The 17561-nt window shown below is 36.3% G+C and overlaps 1 protein-coding gene across 1 annotated transcript; it reads left to right on the top strand.

The window, feature by feature from the left end:
* Nucleotides 1-921: 921 nt before the first annotated feature.
* On the top strand, nucleotides 922-10972 carry LOC149842490 (uncharacterized). The gene is made up of 5 exons (XM_090001454.1): nucleotides 922-1019; nucleotides 2825-2951; nucleotides 6950-7049; nucleotides 8379-8465; nucleotides 10482-10972. Exons 1-5 carry the CDS (start codon nucleotides 968-970, stop codon nucleotides 10614-10616), a joined length of 501 nt encoding a protein of 166 aa, XP_089857580.1. The 5' UTR covers nucleotides 922-967; the 3' UTR covers nucleotides 10617-10972.
* The last annotated feature ends 6589 nt before the right edge of the window (nucleotides 10973-17561 follow it).

Below are 17561 nucleotides of genomic sequence, written 5' to 3'. Positions count from 1 at the left end.
AAGAAGACTTTGAAGAGTCAACATCATCCTCGACTTTTTGGATGGAAGACATGTTTTTTTTTTTTTTAAACTGTTTATTTTTTCTTTTTTAAATAAAAGACATTTTTGTTATTTTCTCAAACCATCACTTTATGAAAAAAATAGCAAGAAAGGTACTGAAGTGCACAAATCAAGAACTTGATTGCCCTTCATCAGGCGTTGGGCCCCACAGCTGACAGGCTCTGTACACAAATACTTGTGCAATCACGATGAGAGAGAGAGTCGAGAATAAAAAAAGAAAACGAGGGGCAGTTTATTTTGAGACCCAGCCGGGACTGCCTGATGGTACCAGCGTTTCAGAAGATATCTGGTGGGCCATCCTATTCGAGTCCTCAGTTGTTGGCTTGTCCAGATCAGATTTGGGATCTTGAATCATGGATGGGTAAGAACCTGTCCTACTCACTTGAAAACCAGATGCTGTGGAACCCGATCCAATTAATTTATTAATCGGGCTAAGCTCTCAAATTTTCAGAATATAGCGATTTATCACTTTTAGAAAGCCAATATATACCAAAAATTGTGATGTGTTTAAAATATCAGGTATTTTGAAAATATCATGTTTTTGTCGTGCAACTAAGTTACAAACATAATAAAAAGAGTTTTATAGCATTTTATATTGTCTACATTTTGGTTTACATTCTTGTATATTTTTATGCATGCGATATCATCCCAAGATTTTCTTGAGAAAAAACATAGTATTCAAAATATTCGCGTGAATTTCTCATGCCAAGGTTATTCCAACAACAAGATTCGTGACATTGGATCTAACTATTCAAATCCAAGTTCGGCTACTATTGATTTGGTACATAATCTAATCGGGTTTTATCCGATCCATCAAGGGCCCCAAATCCATCATCATCTTCACCATCATCATGCGTGAGGTGGGAGCGCTGCATTAACATCTTCGACTCTCTCTCTCTCTCTAGGGATGACGATGCCGTCGTGCTCAACCCTCGATCTCTCCGCTGCTTCTGTTCAGAGTAAACAAACATTCCTCTTCAACTCGATTCTACGATTTTCTTTTTTTGACGTTTTCTTGCGGTTTATCGTGGAGGTTTTGCCGTTCCTTTGCACCAGATTAAAGTTTGCTGGGGATTCTAGGGTTTTTGGTCTCTGATACCCGTGATTTAGAGTTTTCTTGGACCCGTTTTTTCCCCTCGTTTCTATTTCCGTTTGATTGGGTTCAAGATTGTTGTGGTGCATTTGATTTGAATGGTTAACGTTCATGTTTTGCTTCGAGGGATTTAATTCCTGTAAATTATGTCATTGATCAAGATGGATTTGTCGGTCGGCTCTTAGTGGACGCTTCATGAAGTTGTGGATTCCATTTGATAGTTGGCGTTGGGGTTTTGAGGTTTTGCATGCCGTAAATTAGGTTGGTTGTGCGGAATTTTAGGTTACTTTTTGTTTTCTGGGTGATCAATGGCGTTAATTAGCTGATGAAATTCGTCGAGAAGGGTTGTATTTATGGCTGGTTTTGTTGGTCATGAGATTTAGTTTAAATGAGTTGATATTCTATGGCTATGATGATGCTTTATTACATCGTTGTGCATTTGTGGATGGTTAATTTTGTGGAGTTTAGGTCGTTTCGAGCTGGTAGTCGATTTTGATATTGTGTTGATGCGAGTGTTCCTTTCCTCTATTTTTTTTTTGCTATTGAAAAATGCCTTGCATTGTTGAACACCAGGCTTAAGCTTTTTTATATTCATTTTTATTTTACAATTTCAAGTCATTTTCCTACTCGATGGATCCACTTGGTTGTCTTTTAGGCTCTGTTTGGGAGTCAGACGCTGGGGTTGCAGCTATGGATTCCACATATGAAGTAAAAAACATGGATTTGGCACTTATAGCATTTGTTTGGGATATTTAGTCATTGCTTTGCCATTTCCAATGAGAGGTGTTTGGGAAGGGTGACGGTCAATCAATGCACCTTCACTTTAAAACTGAACTAGGTGGTGGTTGAAAGCACCATCAGAGTGTATGCTGGAGTGGGTGTAGGCGATACATTTGCAATTCACCACCTCTCTGTGGGGGTAGTTGATTTAAGGATTTGGAGGTGGCATTTCCTATGCCAACACCCTCAAATACCATTTCTCCATGCTCCCAAACAAAATCTGATGCTATGGATTCCACACTTCTACTCCAATGGTGCTCCCACAGTAGGTTCCCAAACAGAACCTTATTCTGTTAGTGGAAAATGCTTTGCATTTTTAAACTCCACATCTGAAGTTTAAGTTTTCTTTATTTTTGGTTTGATTGCTTCACCTATCAAGTCATTTTCTTAATTTACAAATCTACTTGATTCATCACTTTTCATACCTTTTGATTGCCTTGTTGGCGCTTAAAGAAAATGTATTGCGTCCTAAGATCATCTACCCCTTTTCCTCTGGCCCATTGTTGTCGTGCTCTGGCTGCTGATTTTCTTGTGTTAATAATGATCTTCTTCTTGTTGAAAGCAAACAGGGCATTTGCAACGTCTGGGGACTGTCAGAAATGGCCCACCCACCCACCACTAGTTCTGGGTGGCCTGTCAACTGGCACCAGATCTCACCAAAACCCATATCCAACCAAAAGTGTGCACTTTGCTGCTTAACATCAACCCAAGTGATGGGATTTCTCATGCAATACTGAACCCTTCTGTTTTTTCTCATGCAGCGCTGAACCTCTTGATTTTATGGAGATTACACGGCTTTATGTTTACATTGTACTATTCTGTTGGCCTGGTTCTCCTTAATTTGGCAAGCCATTAGTCTATCTAATATGGATTCCCGATTTTCTTTTCTAGGTTTACTTCCACGTAGGCCATTGGAGCACAGATTTGTGCCTGCTCAATTATCATGCAACCTCCGACACCAGAAGAAAGTAAAACCTTTGAACTATAGAGGCAAATTGACTGTTCGATCCAGTTACAGGTACTTGTCCTCAGTGTCTGAATCTTCACTGGTTTTCATCTTGTTAAGGAATGTTTGATTGTACAAATCAGGCTTCATGCACTATCTCTGCAAAAGGACTCATACATTTGCTGCCATGAATGCTATAATTTAATTTTATGCATCAATTGCCTGTGCTTGATTTTCAGATAAGCTGATTTTTATTATATTTAATGAATTTGTCTATGTTTCCCAATATTAACTATTGGCTTTTTCATTATCATACCCTTTCATGTTGTGTTTGTCACTTCATTTTAATCTACGTTAGTCTGTTCGGTTTTGCTCAGATCCTTAACACTATAATTTAATCACACATACTGCTTTGCTGTATTGAGTTGCATATGGATACAGAACTGAATGCAGTCAGACTTAGGAACACGACCGTTTTCTTATGTATTATTTGTTTTATTTTCCATTATTATGTCAGGCTTGGTGTTTTGTGCGGTTTGAAGATGTCCTAAACAAGGTTGCATTAGTTAACTGGATATTTCCCATTTTATAGTTCATCAGCTTAAGCTTGTTTATGAAAGGCATTGTGTTGACCCTTGTATTGAACCAACAAAAATTTCCACATATTCTTTTTTCCACTGCATTTTGCCCATAGTGTTGGCTTTTCCATGTTGGGTTTCTTGATCAGTTGTTTCGACTCCAACATTCTGTTTCTTCATTTGGTCTTGCCTATTTACCAAAGATTGAGGATATGTGTGCCCTGACCAATAACCAACACACTTTGTCTTCAAGAAATTTGACCTTTATTATCCATTGGTTTTTATTAATCTATTTTCAGATGTTTGTTCTTACATCATCCATGGGCATTTTTTTTACCATGAACTTTATCCTCTCGAATATATCTCCAAGGATATATCAGATGTCAAAATTATTGGATAGTCTAATACATGCTTAGTTTATGACTTTATGTGCTATGTTTTTTGTTGGTTCTAAATATTACTACCATATCATTGATGCGTGTGTCCTATTAACACTGTAGTCAATACTATGTCACATGGGTGCAGGTATGGAGGGTACGACATGGCAATTCCAAAAAATGTGGGTACGGGGACACGACGCTATATATATATATTAAATATTACATAAATATAAAATAAATTCCAAAAATCAAAATCTATTATTCCAACAAGACAACATAAATTAATTTAACATTTAACAACCAACTAAACTAGTAACAAAACAGGCTAACAACTTTTATTGAAAGAATCAAAATTCAATAACAAGTGAAGCTACAACTACAATTGAAAATATCTAAATAATCTGTATGCAGTATGAAAATATCTAGATTATTAGATAAATTCAGTAGAAAATATCTAATAATCTATATTCTATCTTAAAATAGACAATCTATATTCGGTCTGAATATCTAATAATATATATAAGTATAACTGAAAAACACCTTAAAAAAAAAAAAACTGAACACCTTAAAAAATGACTGAGAGGAAAATCGAGAGGGACACAGAGATGGGGAAGAGGAGAGAGAGAGAGAGAGAGAGAGAGAGAGAGAGAGAGAGAGAGAGAGAGAGAGAGAGAGAGAGAGCTGAGTTGCACAGAGAGGGTGACGCTGCAAGGGGCTGAGAGAGGCGACTCTGCGAGGGGCTGTGCGAGGTGGCGCTGTGAGGGGCGGAGAGAGTCGAGAGAGAGCAAGTTGAGGGGTTAGGGCAGAGAGAGCCGAGAGAGAGAGGGGGTTGGGGGGGTTCTTTAAAAAAAATGACACAGGTTGGGTTATTTTTGGACCCAACCTGACACAGTGCGAGACCCGACATAGTGACCAAAGTTAAAAATGAAAAAATATTGTTTTTCAAAAACTCGCAAGAATTTGAATTTTTTTCATAAATCTCACATTTTTCAGCAAAATATCGACAATAAAAAAATATTTTTATAAGAAAATATTAATAAAAATTATTTAAAAAATTAAAAACACGGTTTTTTCATGATAAATAGCCGTTTAAAACATAAATATCACGTTTAAATCGCAATATTTATGTTTTTTCATAAATCTCACGATATTTTGAAATTCTCGTGAGAAATTGCCATCTTAAACTTTCAGGCAATTTCTCGCGATATTATCACAAGATTTTCATAAATCTCACAATATTTGTCACTATGGGACCCGATCCGCGGTGTACTCGCACTGCTTCCGGTGGCGGTACCTGTGTCGACACGGGTATGAGACCCTAAATGGAGTGTCTGTGTTAGATAGAGTCAACACTAAGGTAGACTTTTGGGATGTGTATTTTTTTAATTGCTCGTTTACCTTTTGCTTATAAAACATAAATAAAAGTAATGTTTATTTATCTCCTTTTATGCCTTTTGCTTAGGAGTACTTGAGTCTACTCTGCATATAATCTTTATGAGTCTAACTTAACATTGGTAACTCAAACTAGCGCAGATTCAACCCAACCTGCTGTGTTCTATGGGCCAAACCAGATTTTACACGTGTCAGATATAGATCACAATGGGTATTACTTACATCCTGTATTAGCCCTATAATTAAATATTAGGATCCTGAATTATTTCAGAATTGAACCAAGAAAGTTCCATATGTTTTGGTATACCTGAGTTCAAATTGTACTAAACATGAATTCACCTAGTGTCAACTCGAATCTGCATAGTTCCAATCCATATACCTCGCGCAAGGTGTTCATATTAGATGTGTCTTGATCCAGTTTAACCTTACTAAGGTCCAATGGCCCTATCTATATGCAAAAGGCATGCTATCTGCAGTAACATAATACTCATAAAACCTACGGTTTTCTTAATGTTCCTACCATGAATGTCGGGAATCAGCAATTATTCTGAGTGGTTTAGGTAATTTCTTTGTGCATATGAATATGTGCATCGCTAGGTTATGTTATATTAAAACAAATACAATCTCTCTGGCTTTAGCATTTTAGGTGATTTCTATATGCATATGAATATGAGTTAACACTCCCTTGCACTGCATGCCAGTTGAGCTTATTGTAAGTGGTTCAACTCAGGTGCTTCAATGCTGAAGTATACCAGCATACATTTAGTGGGATTCAGATATAAATGCATACATATTCTATTCACAAAGTAGAAATCAACACATGAAGTGTTCATACAAATTGAAAATGTAAATAATACAATCTAGGTGTAAGTTTCTTGTAAGATTCTGTCATATTAACAATTAAACAAAGTTCTTGATCTATCATTCATCCATTTGACATAGTTGAGTTGGTCATCAACCAAGACCGATAAAGTTACTGCATAATTGTTTGACATTCCTCATAACTGCTTCAAGAATTTGATCTCTGGATGAAAAGTTACTATTATTAATGTTTGAACCGCTTTACAACTACTTGAAAAATTTAATCTCTGGTTACATGAGACAATTGATTACATTTAATAAGTGACCCTTATGCTTGTTATGATGTTGTTCATGGCCTAGTCAGGAGTACTTTATTGCATTAGAGGGAGTGTATTTCTTACTATTAACTATTAACGTGGTTACTTCTACTAAGCCCTATCTATGTCATAACCATAGTGGTGGGTACTTTCGAGTACAGGTCAACTAGATTATGAACTTAACTTGACCCACTTTATCCATCTTATGTTCCAATCAATGTGCAGTAATCACTCGGCAGTAAGTGTTAGGACCGGAGCTCCAAACAGGGTGAAATTGAAAACCCACCCACACACAGACACACAATATTTTTTAATTAATTATCTCTTTTAAAGAATAAAGTCTGCTTTTGTAAAGATAAAACTCTTTTTGACTCACTTTTCCTTTAAATTGCTTAAGATGTTAAAGAAAAAAAAAGACTTCTCATGATCCTTAGTGGATTCCATTATTTGGGCAATAATGAGTTAAATTCAAAGGAAATGTTTTATGATTCTTAGACTTTTGCATCCTTGCTGTTGTTTTGCATCAGTTTTTTGAAAAAGTTGCAGTTAGTTTCACTTTACGTTAACCCTTCTGACATGCCTTTACTGCTTTGCAAGTACAGTGGAGATGGTGGAAGGACAAATAGTGCAGGCATCTTTGTTGGGGGATTCATTTTGGGAGGCATCATAGTCGGAACTCTTGGTTGTATATATGCACCACAGGTAACTGCTTGCATAACCCTACAAGCTTTAAACATGGTTCACAACCATTTTATGTTTGGCTGGACCAAGATCTTTTATTAGGATTTAACTCTCAGTCTCTGGCATAGTTTCCTGAAGATGGACATATTCTAGGGAAGATAAAAACTGTAATCAAGATATTATTCGGAAGGATATGTTAACCAAATCAACTCAGATGGTACTATGGCTGTGAATCTCTCCCTTGAGTTTATTACAGATTTGCATGGTAGAATATTTTCTAGAATTCCCAAGTCATTTATTTGTGCTAAGAGATTTTCATGTTAAGGTGCTTGTGTTTCAATAGTCTTTTGCTCTCTATTCTTGTGCAAGGAATCATAGTGGATTTTTTAGCTATGCTTAAAGCATGCTAATAATACACACCACACATCTCAAATTGATCAGTATGCCATGTCAGCCATGCTTTATAATCATGATGACATAAATAGTGTTCTCAGCCTGAGGCTGCAACTTGCATATCCACTTCAATCACACACATGTTTCCCCTATTTCTGGGGGAATGTACCAAAGAAATTGGCTACACATATATCCTGCATGTATAACCTGGTAACAGAGATTTGTAGGTGATGGTTGCAGCTTTCTGTCAGGAATAATATCTAGATATGCTGTTCATTTATATGTTTCTGTTAGATATTAAGAATATTTGCTCTGGAAGTTATGTTTTGTGACTATCGGAACTACTAGGTTTTGAGAAACCTTTTATGGCTTTGTGAGGAACAGTATCATGAGTGGGCACAATGTATCTAATTTAGCTGACCATTTGGACTGACAATCTAACAACAAATAGATAATAGGTCCTACATGAATTGTCGGTCTAATCATCTGGACTGTTGGTTTAAAGAAAAATGCCTTCGAGTTTTTATGGCTTCTTTCCAATCATATCTGCAAATTCTTATACGGTCACCATCGTCATGGCACATTTAATGATACTGTGATTGTGAAAGATGAGAAACTTCCTGTGTGATTTCAGGTGGGTTTTTTTCTTTTTTTGGACATCTTGTTTGATATAGGTCATCTGCTTATGGTTTGACCTACTTCATTAGCTTCGGGCATATCATAAAATTCATGGAGTACATGGTTACAGAGGTTCTTAAATATATTCAGGACTCAAAATTCAGTGTATGTGCCCTGGTAACTCAATTTTTACTGCTTTAAAATGATAAAATGCTGCTTCAGATATGTTTTCTTCTAATTGAAGCTTTCTGTAACTGCTATAATTAATATCCATGGTGTCTAAATCTTATCCATGTATGTGATGTGATTGTTAATTTAGTCTATCATTGTCCATTATAGATTAGCAAAGCATTGGCTGGAGCAGACAGAAAGGATCTGATGAGAAAGCTTCCAAAGTTTATATATGACGAGGAGAAGGCTTTGGAGGTAAGCATTAATTACAAGCTAAATGGCCGGTTCTGTAGATTACTCTCCTAGCAAAATTTCTTGCCAAATAATCAAAAATTTCATAATCAGATTAATCTTGTTTTAGTTATCTGTATGAACTTTGCTAGATTCAAGTTGTTATGTGTGTACAGTTGTTGGTAAGATATATAATCGCGGTATCGGTTTATTGTAGTGAAACACTAGTTGATTGACCATGCATTGCCCAGCTGTGGTGTATGTATCACTGAGAGAGAGAGAGAGAGAGAGAGAGAGAGAGAGAGAGAGAGAGAGAGAGAGAGAGAGAGAGAGAGAGAGAGAGAGAGAGAGCATAACACATTGAACAAGGGAGACCACTGTATTGATGTTTTATTATGTACCATTTTATCCCTTAGTTTTAAATAATCTTAACTGTAAAAGCCACCTGGTATGTTCAGTATGAACACAAGAAAACAAATTATTGTTACTGTCATAGTTACCAGGAAGCGGAATGGATACAGGAAGCAATGCATGAAGTGGAAGCGGGGAAGCGAGTGTTAAAAAGTAGCATGAAGCATGGCACAGGATTTGTTTTAAAAGTGGTTGTGGAAGTGTGTGATGGTGTGAGAAGCAAAAAAGGAAACATTAAGGACACGAGGGGGAAACAATGGGGATATGAGGGGGAAGCAAGGAAGAAGCAAGTGGGAAGCAAAAAATAAATAAATATGAACATGAAAAACACAAAAAACAAGGGTGAAGCGAGTGGGAAACAAAGAGGAAACAAGCAGGAAGCAAATGGGAAGCGATAAGGAAGCGAGGGGAAGCACACTTCCATTACATGGGAAGTGAGTTTCCCCACGCTTCCCCCTCTTCAGGGGAAGTGTGGTGCTTCCCCACCCCTAAGGGCACTTCCTGTAACTATAGTTACTGCCCAAAACTTGTTCCTTCTATTTTTCATACCTAAATAAGAATCAGTAATTATTAGTCTTAGCTGAAATTAGTTCACTGTAAGACGCCATATGATATTCGTATTGGATATCTTATCAGTTTGGTGAATATATTAATGACCACAAGGGGGCACTTGAAAGGAACTGGGAAGTATCATTTGCAAAATGCATGTGTCCTTTTTACATCCACAATTTTTATTGGAGTGTTGATTGGGCTATTGGTACAAAGAGCTTGGTTCACAATTCTGCTATTTTGAGGAAGGAATCTTGTTCTTTTGAAAGAATTCTTTCTGGATTCTTTACTGAAGTTGAATGCTCTTTGATTTCAATACTTGCTGAGCTTCTTAAGGATGCTTGTTCAGTGACTTTGAGACTATACACATGTATTCTTGTATTGGAGATCATCAAGTAGCACCTCAATAAAATCTTATCGGATTCCATAATCAAGTGGCCAGCAACCAAGTGATAGAATTTAATGGGATTAGTGGATGTGTACAGAGGATATCACTTATTTGTTTGTGGATTGTGAGTAACTTCTAGTTATTTATGTAACTTGAAAATATGGTCTCTTCTTGTTGTGTGTGTGTGTGTGTGTGTATGCATATGTTTGTGTGCATTTTGCAGATTATAGACAGCCTGCTTGTATCATTATAATGGTTTTACACGCACCATATGGGTGGATCTCAGGGTGCCACATCTTTGTATGATTAAGCTTCTTTTGAAAAAAATTTCTGCTTAAATCTAGTAGGATTTTCACAATGAAGTGCTGTTGCTTTCTGGCTTGGGTCGTCAGGTATGCTTGAAAATATTCAAAATTCATTTTGGTTTGGCATTCAACCTGTTTTGCACGCAAAAATGTTAGCAACACTAAATCCTCTGTACTTCTGTTATACATCACAATTGAGTTCGAAACACAAGTTCTTGTATAATAATTTCAATCTTCATTAACAAAATTTGTTTGGTCTGTCTTGCAACATGTCTTGCATGACAAATTTTGGCAAAATTAAATCGTATGTAGTATTATTGAGTTTGAATGCAATAATGATCATTTCTATCTTCATTAACAATTTATGGTTGGTGTTACTGATGGCAGAAAACACGTAAAATCTTAACAGAGAAGATAGCTCAGCTGAACTCTGCGATTGATGAGGTCTCATCTCAGCTTCGGGCTGATGACAGGACAAATGGTGCATCAGTGGATTCTGATGAAGTTGAAGCTGCTATATGATCATGATGATCTTTGATGCAAGAGACAAAGTCAGCACAGGCAAAGATCATTTCCTTTTTACTGTAATACAAAGCCTTAGCAGACTCTCCATAGGATTATATGGAAAACCCTAGCAGGCAGAATATCTTTCTGCGACTGCATTTTGATTATGCCACTTTAAAGGTTTGTTTCTCGTTGGGATACAAATGACATGCATATTTAGTGATTAAGAATGTTTTCCAACACTTCAAAAAAGAACCTTGCATTTCTTTGGAATATAAATGACATGCACGTTTAGTGTCATAATGTTTCCCAGCACTGGGGAAAAAACAAACTTTGTATTGCTCCATTGTAAACAACTATGCAATCTTCGAGCAGGTGAATGACTGGGTTTCGATGGGTACATTAGTAGCTTGGCCCTCTTGTTTTGCAGAGACAATCTTGACCATACGCGTAAACTTGCAAGTTGCAAAAAAGCGGTTCTTATTTGCTTTTGCAAAAATGGGGTTAATATATAATGGGTTTCACACTCCAATATTGTATTTTTCATGGCTGATTTGGCATTGAACTTTAAGCTGCTACAGAGTGCATATTGAAAGTTTTTTGCTTGCTTAAGTTGTAGTCTAGGACAGGTCCTGCAAATGAACCAATGTTAAAATTAGTCTGAATCGGCTGACTCAGATCAAATCTCCCCCGCTTTCTTCAATCAATGATTTTTTATTAAATCAATAGAATTGGACAGAATCGACCATTTCTATCTTGAATCGGTTCAAATAAACTATCCGAGAAAACCCGACTCCTCACACACACCACACTAGCTGCTGGACCTGCCATCATCTGTGCTCACCAGTGATCTCTCTCTCTCTCTCTCTCTCCAGAACTGGCAGCCTGATAATTGGCCAGGGCCGGTGTTCTGCTGGCCAGTGGCTATCTGCTGCTGCCATATTTTAAAATTGGATTCAACTCTATAGTGCACGCCATCATATTTTATTTCTGCATTTATTAAATGTTTAATTTTATCTTTTTCTGATTTTTGAGTAAAAAACGTTTTTTTAAAAGTTTTGATTAAAAAACAAATTGATTCAGATCGAGTTTATCATTGTTTTTTGAGGAATTGATTCACTAGGTGAATCGATTTTGACACATTGTAATGAACATCCAGCAAGCATCTAGTAGGGCATACTCAACTAGAACAATTTGAGTTTGGGCAAATATGGCTTGTTTAAATCCTGTCTTGGTTGCACCTTGATACGGTCCTAATTTTTGCAGACCTATCTCCTGATCTAAATAATGCAGACTCAGTCTCGGGTGAGAACTCAAATCTAAGCTCCATGTTTCAGTAATTGATAAAGACTTTTTTTCTTAGATCCAGATCCATATGCAACACACCAAGGGACTTAGATGGATCTAGTTGATGCTACATATCCAGAAGAACCCAAATCCACATTGGCATTGGATGGAGTAGAGCAAATAATCAAGGAAGTACCCAGATCCAAGAAAGTTATGAAAGGACATTTTTGGCATTTTAAAAAAATTGTGAGTCCACCTTGAAGGGTGCCCAACCTTCTTGAATGTGACTTAGATGGCTGTGCAAGGGTGTTTAAGAAAATCCTAAGTGTTATCCTGAAGGTTTTATCTAATTATAGAGCTGAAACTTCAAAAAACTTCTTAGGATTTCTTATTTTCATTTAAATTTCTTGTAATTGGAGTTAGGTGTTAATGCCTCTATTGAGCCTATAAATAGTGGCTCATTTTGTATTGTTGAGAAATTTTATTAACAAGAGCTCTCTCATTCTCAAAATCGTTCCTCTCTCTCTCTCTCTCTCTCTTTGGACATAGCTCCTTCTTTTCTTTCTCTTGGCCCCTAGTCCTTCTTTCAAACTTAGGTCCCTCTTTGACCTTGTAGCGAATCCCTCCCCTTGATTTGTCTCTCTTACTCATAGTGGTAGCTGATCCCTAGTAGATCTAGGCTGCAGCCCAGGCCCATTTTCACCAAAGTCCTCATGAACTTAGGTGGATTCACAATTCCAAAAAGCTCGTGTGTTCCCAACGGTTTCAGCCCAGCCCCAACCATATCAACCAGTTACAGACCTTTCCAAGTACCTTTCCTAACTTCCAGTAAGTTGAAACTACCTCCACCTAGGCTCAAACTCACTTATGCACCTCTTTGACCCAAACCGAATATAGTTAAGGACGACCCAATTCTGCATGCTGTGATTTGTAGAATTTGACCCAACTTTTTTAGGTCATGTCTCTTTTATCCTACCTAATCTAACGTTGAAATTTTAACCACAGGTGCTTTAAGGTATCCTCAACCTACCCTCAAAAAATGTCTTAAACTCCAAACCAGTTAGGAGAACCAACCTTTTTACAAGACTCTTCTGAATCTGAAACCCAGTCTAGACCCAATTTTCGTTTTTTTGTTCCCGACCTTATAAATCCCAAACTCTTAGGAGTTAGATCATCAAATTTAGCCAAATATTTTCAGACATAGAAGCTCCACCTAAAAAATCATCTCTTTCTATTCATCCAATTTGGAGAAATTACATTTTTTCTAAAGTTCATCAGAACAAAACAAAACAAAACAAAACCTATTTTCTGTTTTCTCTATTTAAATCTATGAGAATTTTTGTTTTGGATTCAATCCAAATCTTGTAGGCCTGAATTTAGCGTGTGTGTTTGCATGGGTATAGGCATCTAAGTCTGCCTGTTTCAAACTAGTAAACACCAAACAAAGTCGGATCATAATAGTAACCATTTTTTCAAATATGAAAAATCACTAATTTAGTTTGAATGTCTCTTTACCCAAAGGTATCACATTGATCGTAGCTTTGTTCTGTTGTTTGCAGTGTACAACCCCACGAGTACCCTCACACCACACCAGGGACAGTTTCTTGTTAGGGATATCAATGGATTGGGTATATCTGATATCTGACCCGATTCTGAATCCAATTAGTTAGACAAGGTTAAGAAAAATGAATCCGATTAGTAATCAGTTTCCGATTTGGTATAAGGATTTCATGATCAAGTCTGACCGATATTCTAATTACATGTATTTGTATTGTCTAGGATTTTGTATTAGCTTTTTTCCATTCCAACTCCAATTAGCCAATATCCAATCAGTTGGAATTGGTATTGGCTACATCCAACCCGAATCCGAACCGTTGAAATCCCTGCATGTCTCAATGTCCTTTTACTTATGCCTTAGCTGACTCACGTAGTCAGGCGTGTGGAACCCTTATGGGCAAGAGTTACTATATTTTCCAAAATCTGGCTCATAATAATAATGTACTGTTTGGCAGGAGGGGCAGGAGGAGGTTTGGGGCATTAAGGAGAGAGATGGTTTTAAATCCCTTTGGTTTTACTTGTTTGAGACAAGAACACTTGCATGGGGAGGAATTTTGGGAAGTGACTAACAGGGTTGCAATCGGCCAGTAGGGGTGTCAACGGGTCGGGTTTGGTTTGGAGCCAGTTGGAACCAGACTTGAACCTGATTTTTGGGTATGGTATCGGGTCTGGACCTAGGTCTAATCGGGTCTATTATAAGAGAAATCATACCCAGATCTGATAAGAACTACATGAACCAGACCTGGACCATACCCGGTAAAATAATATTTTTTACCATTTTTACTTTGAAAATTTGCGGGTCTTAATTGAAACTCAGGCCGGGCCCGAGTCTGGTATAAAATTTCATAAACTATACCCGAATCCGTGTATTAATCGGACCTTTGGGTCTGGACCCAGGTCTTAATCAGGTCTTCTTATTTATCACCATACCCTGACCCTATAGGGTTTGGTCTGGGTAAACTTGACCAGTTGACACCCTTAGTTATTAGTCGGGGTTAACCTGACATTGGATCTGACTTTCATTAAGTGGATCTGACCCAGAATGCATGGTATAATTTCGGATCTGGATATGATCCGACCCCCCTCTATGGCACTGGGTCCACATAAAACAGGTCAAGTGTATTGATCCTTTATGTGAAACAGATAAAACGGGTTGGTTCTAACTTGGTTTTGGACCAATTATTTGTCCAAATTCAACATGGACTTGAGTAAACCCAACATTATTTGTTCTGAATCCGACCCATTTATAATATAGACATTTTTTTTATATTCTGTCTGAAATATCTTTGATTGGTTGGAAATATCGGATCTGGATCAAACCCACTTGCACCTCTAGAAATAAGTATGGCTTGCAAATTGTCCTTTTGATATCAGATTTGCCAATTGTAGAGTTCAAAAATCCACAAGTATGACTTGATATTTGCCTATGCCTACTGCTTGCCTACGGGGCTTTTGAAGGGTTCTTTTACATGTTTTTCTTGAACCTGACCATACAAATGTGTTCTACGTGTTTGATTTTATAGGAATGAACTCTCGTATCATTCGATTTCGATGTGCATGTAGGCTTTTATAAAGTTTGAAAATCGATGGTATAAATTTTTATAAATATCATAACTATTCAAGGCTTAAAAAATCATGTTCGTTATTGAAAAAACACAATCCAAGTGATGTTTCCTAATAAATCGACCATGTCGAATGCATCTGTGTGGTCAGATTTAGAAAAAACAACTCAAAAACCTCCCATCGGTCACGGTAGGCTGCCATAGGCAGCTACTCCCTTCTCCTTCTACATGTACCTAAGGACTTGCGCATGCCCACATGTGTGTGTGAGTGGCAATTTCTTTTGTTGGCGATTCCTCGTTCTAATAGTACAATATGAGTTAGGGTATATTTGGTACTAGTTTTGGCAAGCCTCCTCCCCTATGCCACTAATATCATGATATTTTGAAATATCGCACAATATTTTCAATGGCAATATATATAAAATGTGCATCACTTCAAATATCTTTCATTTTGTGAATATAATGTTGTTAGTGTTTTTATTGTGATATCAACACGAACAAAATCAGTTTTTCTTGTTATTCTTTTATATATTGTGATGGTTGGATGACATTCTTTCTCTAACAAGTAAGATTTTTTCATTGATCTGGTTCTACAAGTAACATATTTTAGATTATAATTTTTCAATGTTTAAATGTGTTTCAAAGTGTTGAAAATCCTTTGATCTAATTAGTTAGGGCAACTACATGCCATTCACGGACATGTTATAAACATCAATATTGCCAATTGTTTGAGAGAGTTGGATGCTCACCTCTTGATTGCCCTCAACGGATATTGTCTGAAATAATGAACATTCTCCACACATTTCATATCATCATTTGAAGCATTGTTTTTTCAGTGGCTATTCTATCCATGAATTGCTTCTTGAAAATAATTTACAATTACTTGTTTAACTTTGTCAGTGACTATTCTATCCATGAATTGATTCTTGAAAATAATTTACAATTACTTGTTTAACTTTGTCAGTGACTATTCTATCCATGAATTGCTTCTTGAAAATAATTTACAATTACTTGTTTAACTTTGTCATGTAGTACAATGAAAACAATTAAGTAAACATCACTACTGTATAACATAAAGTATGCATCATCATCTAGAACAACTATAAATTTTTTCTGGCTTTCTATGTCTGTAGAATCACTATATTGGAGTCTCAGACTCAGATACTCTTTGGTATATATGATTTTATGAGACATCAAAGTCATATATTCTTTAAAACTATTGTTGTTAGACACCATTATAGATCTCCAATGAGGGCCATCAATGAGATGATAATGTACTTTAACCCTTTCTAGAGCCATCATTAACTATATATACCAACCACATAACATATTATGCATCAAATGAAAATAACATGTAAGAAAAGACCATCCATATAACCTTAATACATTCAATTAACATAATTGCTCACACCAACCACAATTGTTGTCTGACACTGAAATCCTGTCATTTCAATCATAACCCCATTATCTCAATTGAATGCATGTTCATAGTTAACTTTAACTCCATTATCCCAAAACAAAAATATCAAATATTAAATAAAAGACAAGCAAACTAACATAAATAATCTAAAACAATAACTAAACACAAATACTATCAGGCTAACAAATATATATATTTATATAAAAAACCTAAAAGTAGGTAACCCTAAACATACAATCATATACTAAATATTAAATAAAAGACAAACAAACAAACAAAAATCATCAACATCAACAACCAAACACAAATACTACAAGGACAACAAATAAATAAATAAATAAATAAATAAATAAAATATATATATATATATATATACAAAAAACCTTAAGATGAAGCAATGTGCGAGACATTATCCACCATCAGAAGGAATGAATATGCATTATATGCAGTTTGATATGATTCAACTGTAAATAACTTATCGCAATAATCTTCTGGTAGCTTGTCCTCATACAAAATGCATGCGATTACATGTTCACACAAAATCCCGCTAACTTGTCACTCTTCATAAGAGGATTTTTGCTTGTCAAGTTCAACATTGTAACTATGAGATCGGTCGTGGGCTTTGTACTGATGTCGGTGGCATTGTACTATTTGCACATGTACTTGTTGTACCTTTATCTTTAGTTATTCTATTTTTTCTTTTAAGTTAGGCATCACAATGCCTGTCATTTGTTCTTCGATATTCTTTCTTTTTAAAAAAAGTTTTATCAGCACAAAAGAAAGCCTCTCCACAAGAGAAATTAGAAGATTGTCACGTATGACAAAAATCCATGCATTGAAGCTCTCTACTATATTAAACGCTAGTCACTCATATCTTCTTGTTGGAAAGTGACAACTCAATATTTTGGATCTTGGCCGGTAGCAATATAATGATATGCAACTTTATCTTACTCTATAATTTTTTTCAAGAAAGTAATTGGATTGTCATCTCATGGCTGCTTGGGCTATGATCCACCAAAGTACACTCAGTGGTAAACCAAATTTCTTAATTTTTTGTCCAGTGCTTCATATAATATCCAACATGATATGTAGGCCATGTGTGCGGGAGGACAATATACTTTAGATCTTTGTCTATTT

This window comes from Nuphar pumila, chromosome 3, assembly GCF_984573655.1.
Source record: "Nuphar pumila chromosome 3, dmNupPumi1.hap1.1, whole genome shotgun sequence".
NCBI lineage: Eukaryota > Viridiplantae > Streptophyta > Magnoliopsida > Nymphaeales > Nymphaeaceae > Nuphar > Nuphar pumila.
This window is presented reverse-complemented; position numbering and strand designations above follow the sequence as displayed.

What these genes read in the sequence shown, in the direction of transcription:
- LOC149842490 (XM_090001454.1), top strand. Translation starts at nt 968, where the DNA reads ATGACGATGCCGTCGTGCTCAACCCTCGATCTCTCCGCTGCTTCTGTT. An exon ending in GTTGTATATATGCACCACAG is followed by an intron (nt 7,050 to 8,378) that starts GTAACTGCTTGC and finishes TGTCCATTATAG; the next exon opens with ATTAGCAAAGCATTGGCTGG. An exon ending in ACGAGGAGAAGGCTTTGGAG is followed by an intron (nt 8,466 to 10,481) that starts GTAAGCATTAAT and finishes TACTGATGGCAG; the next exon opens with AAAACACGTAAAATCTTAAC.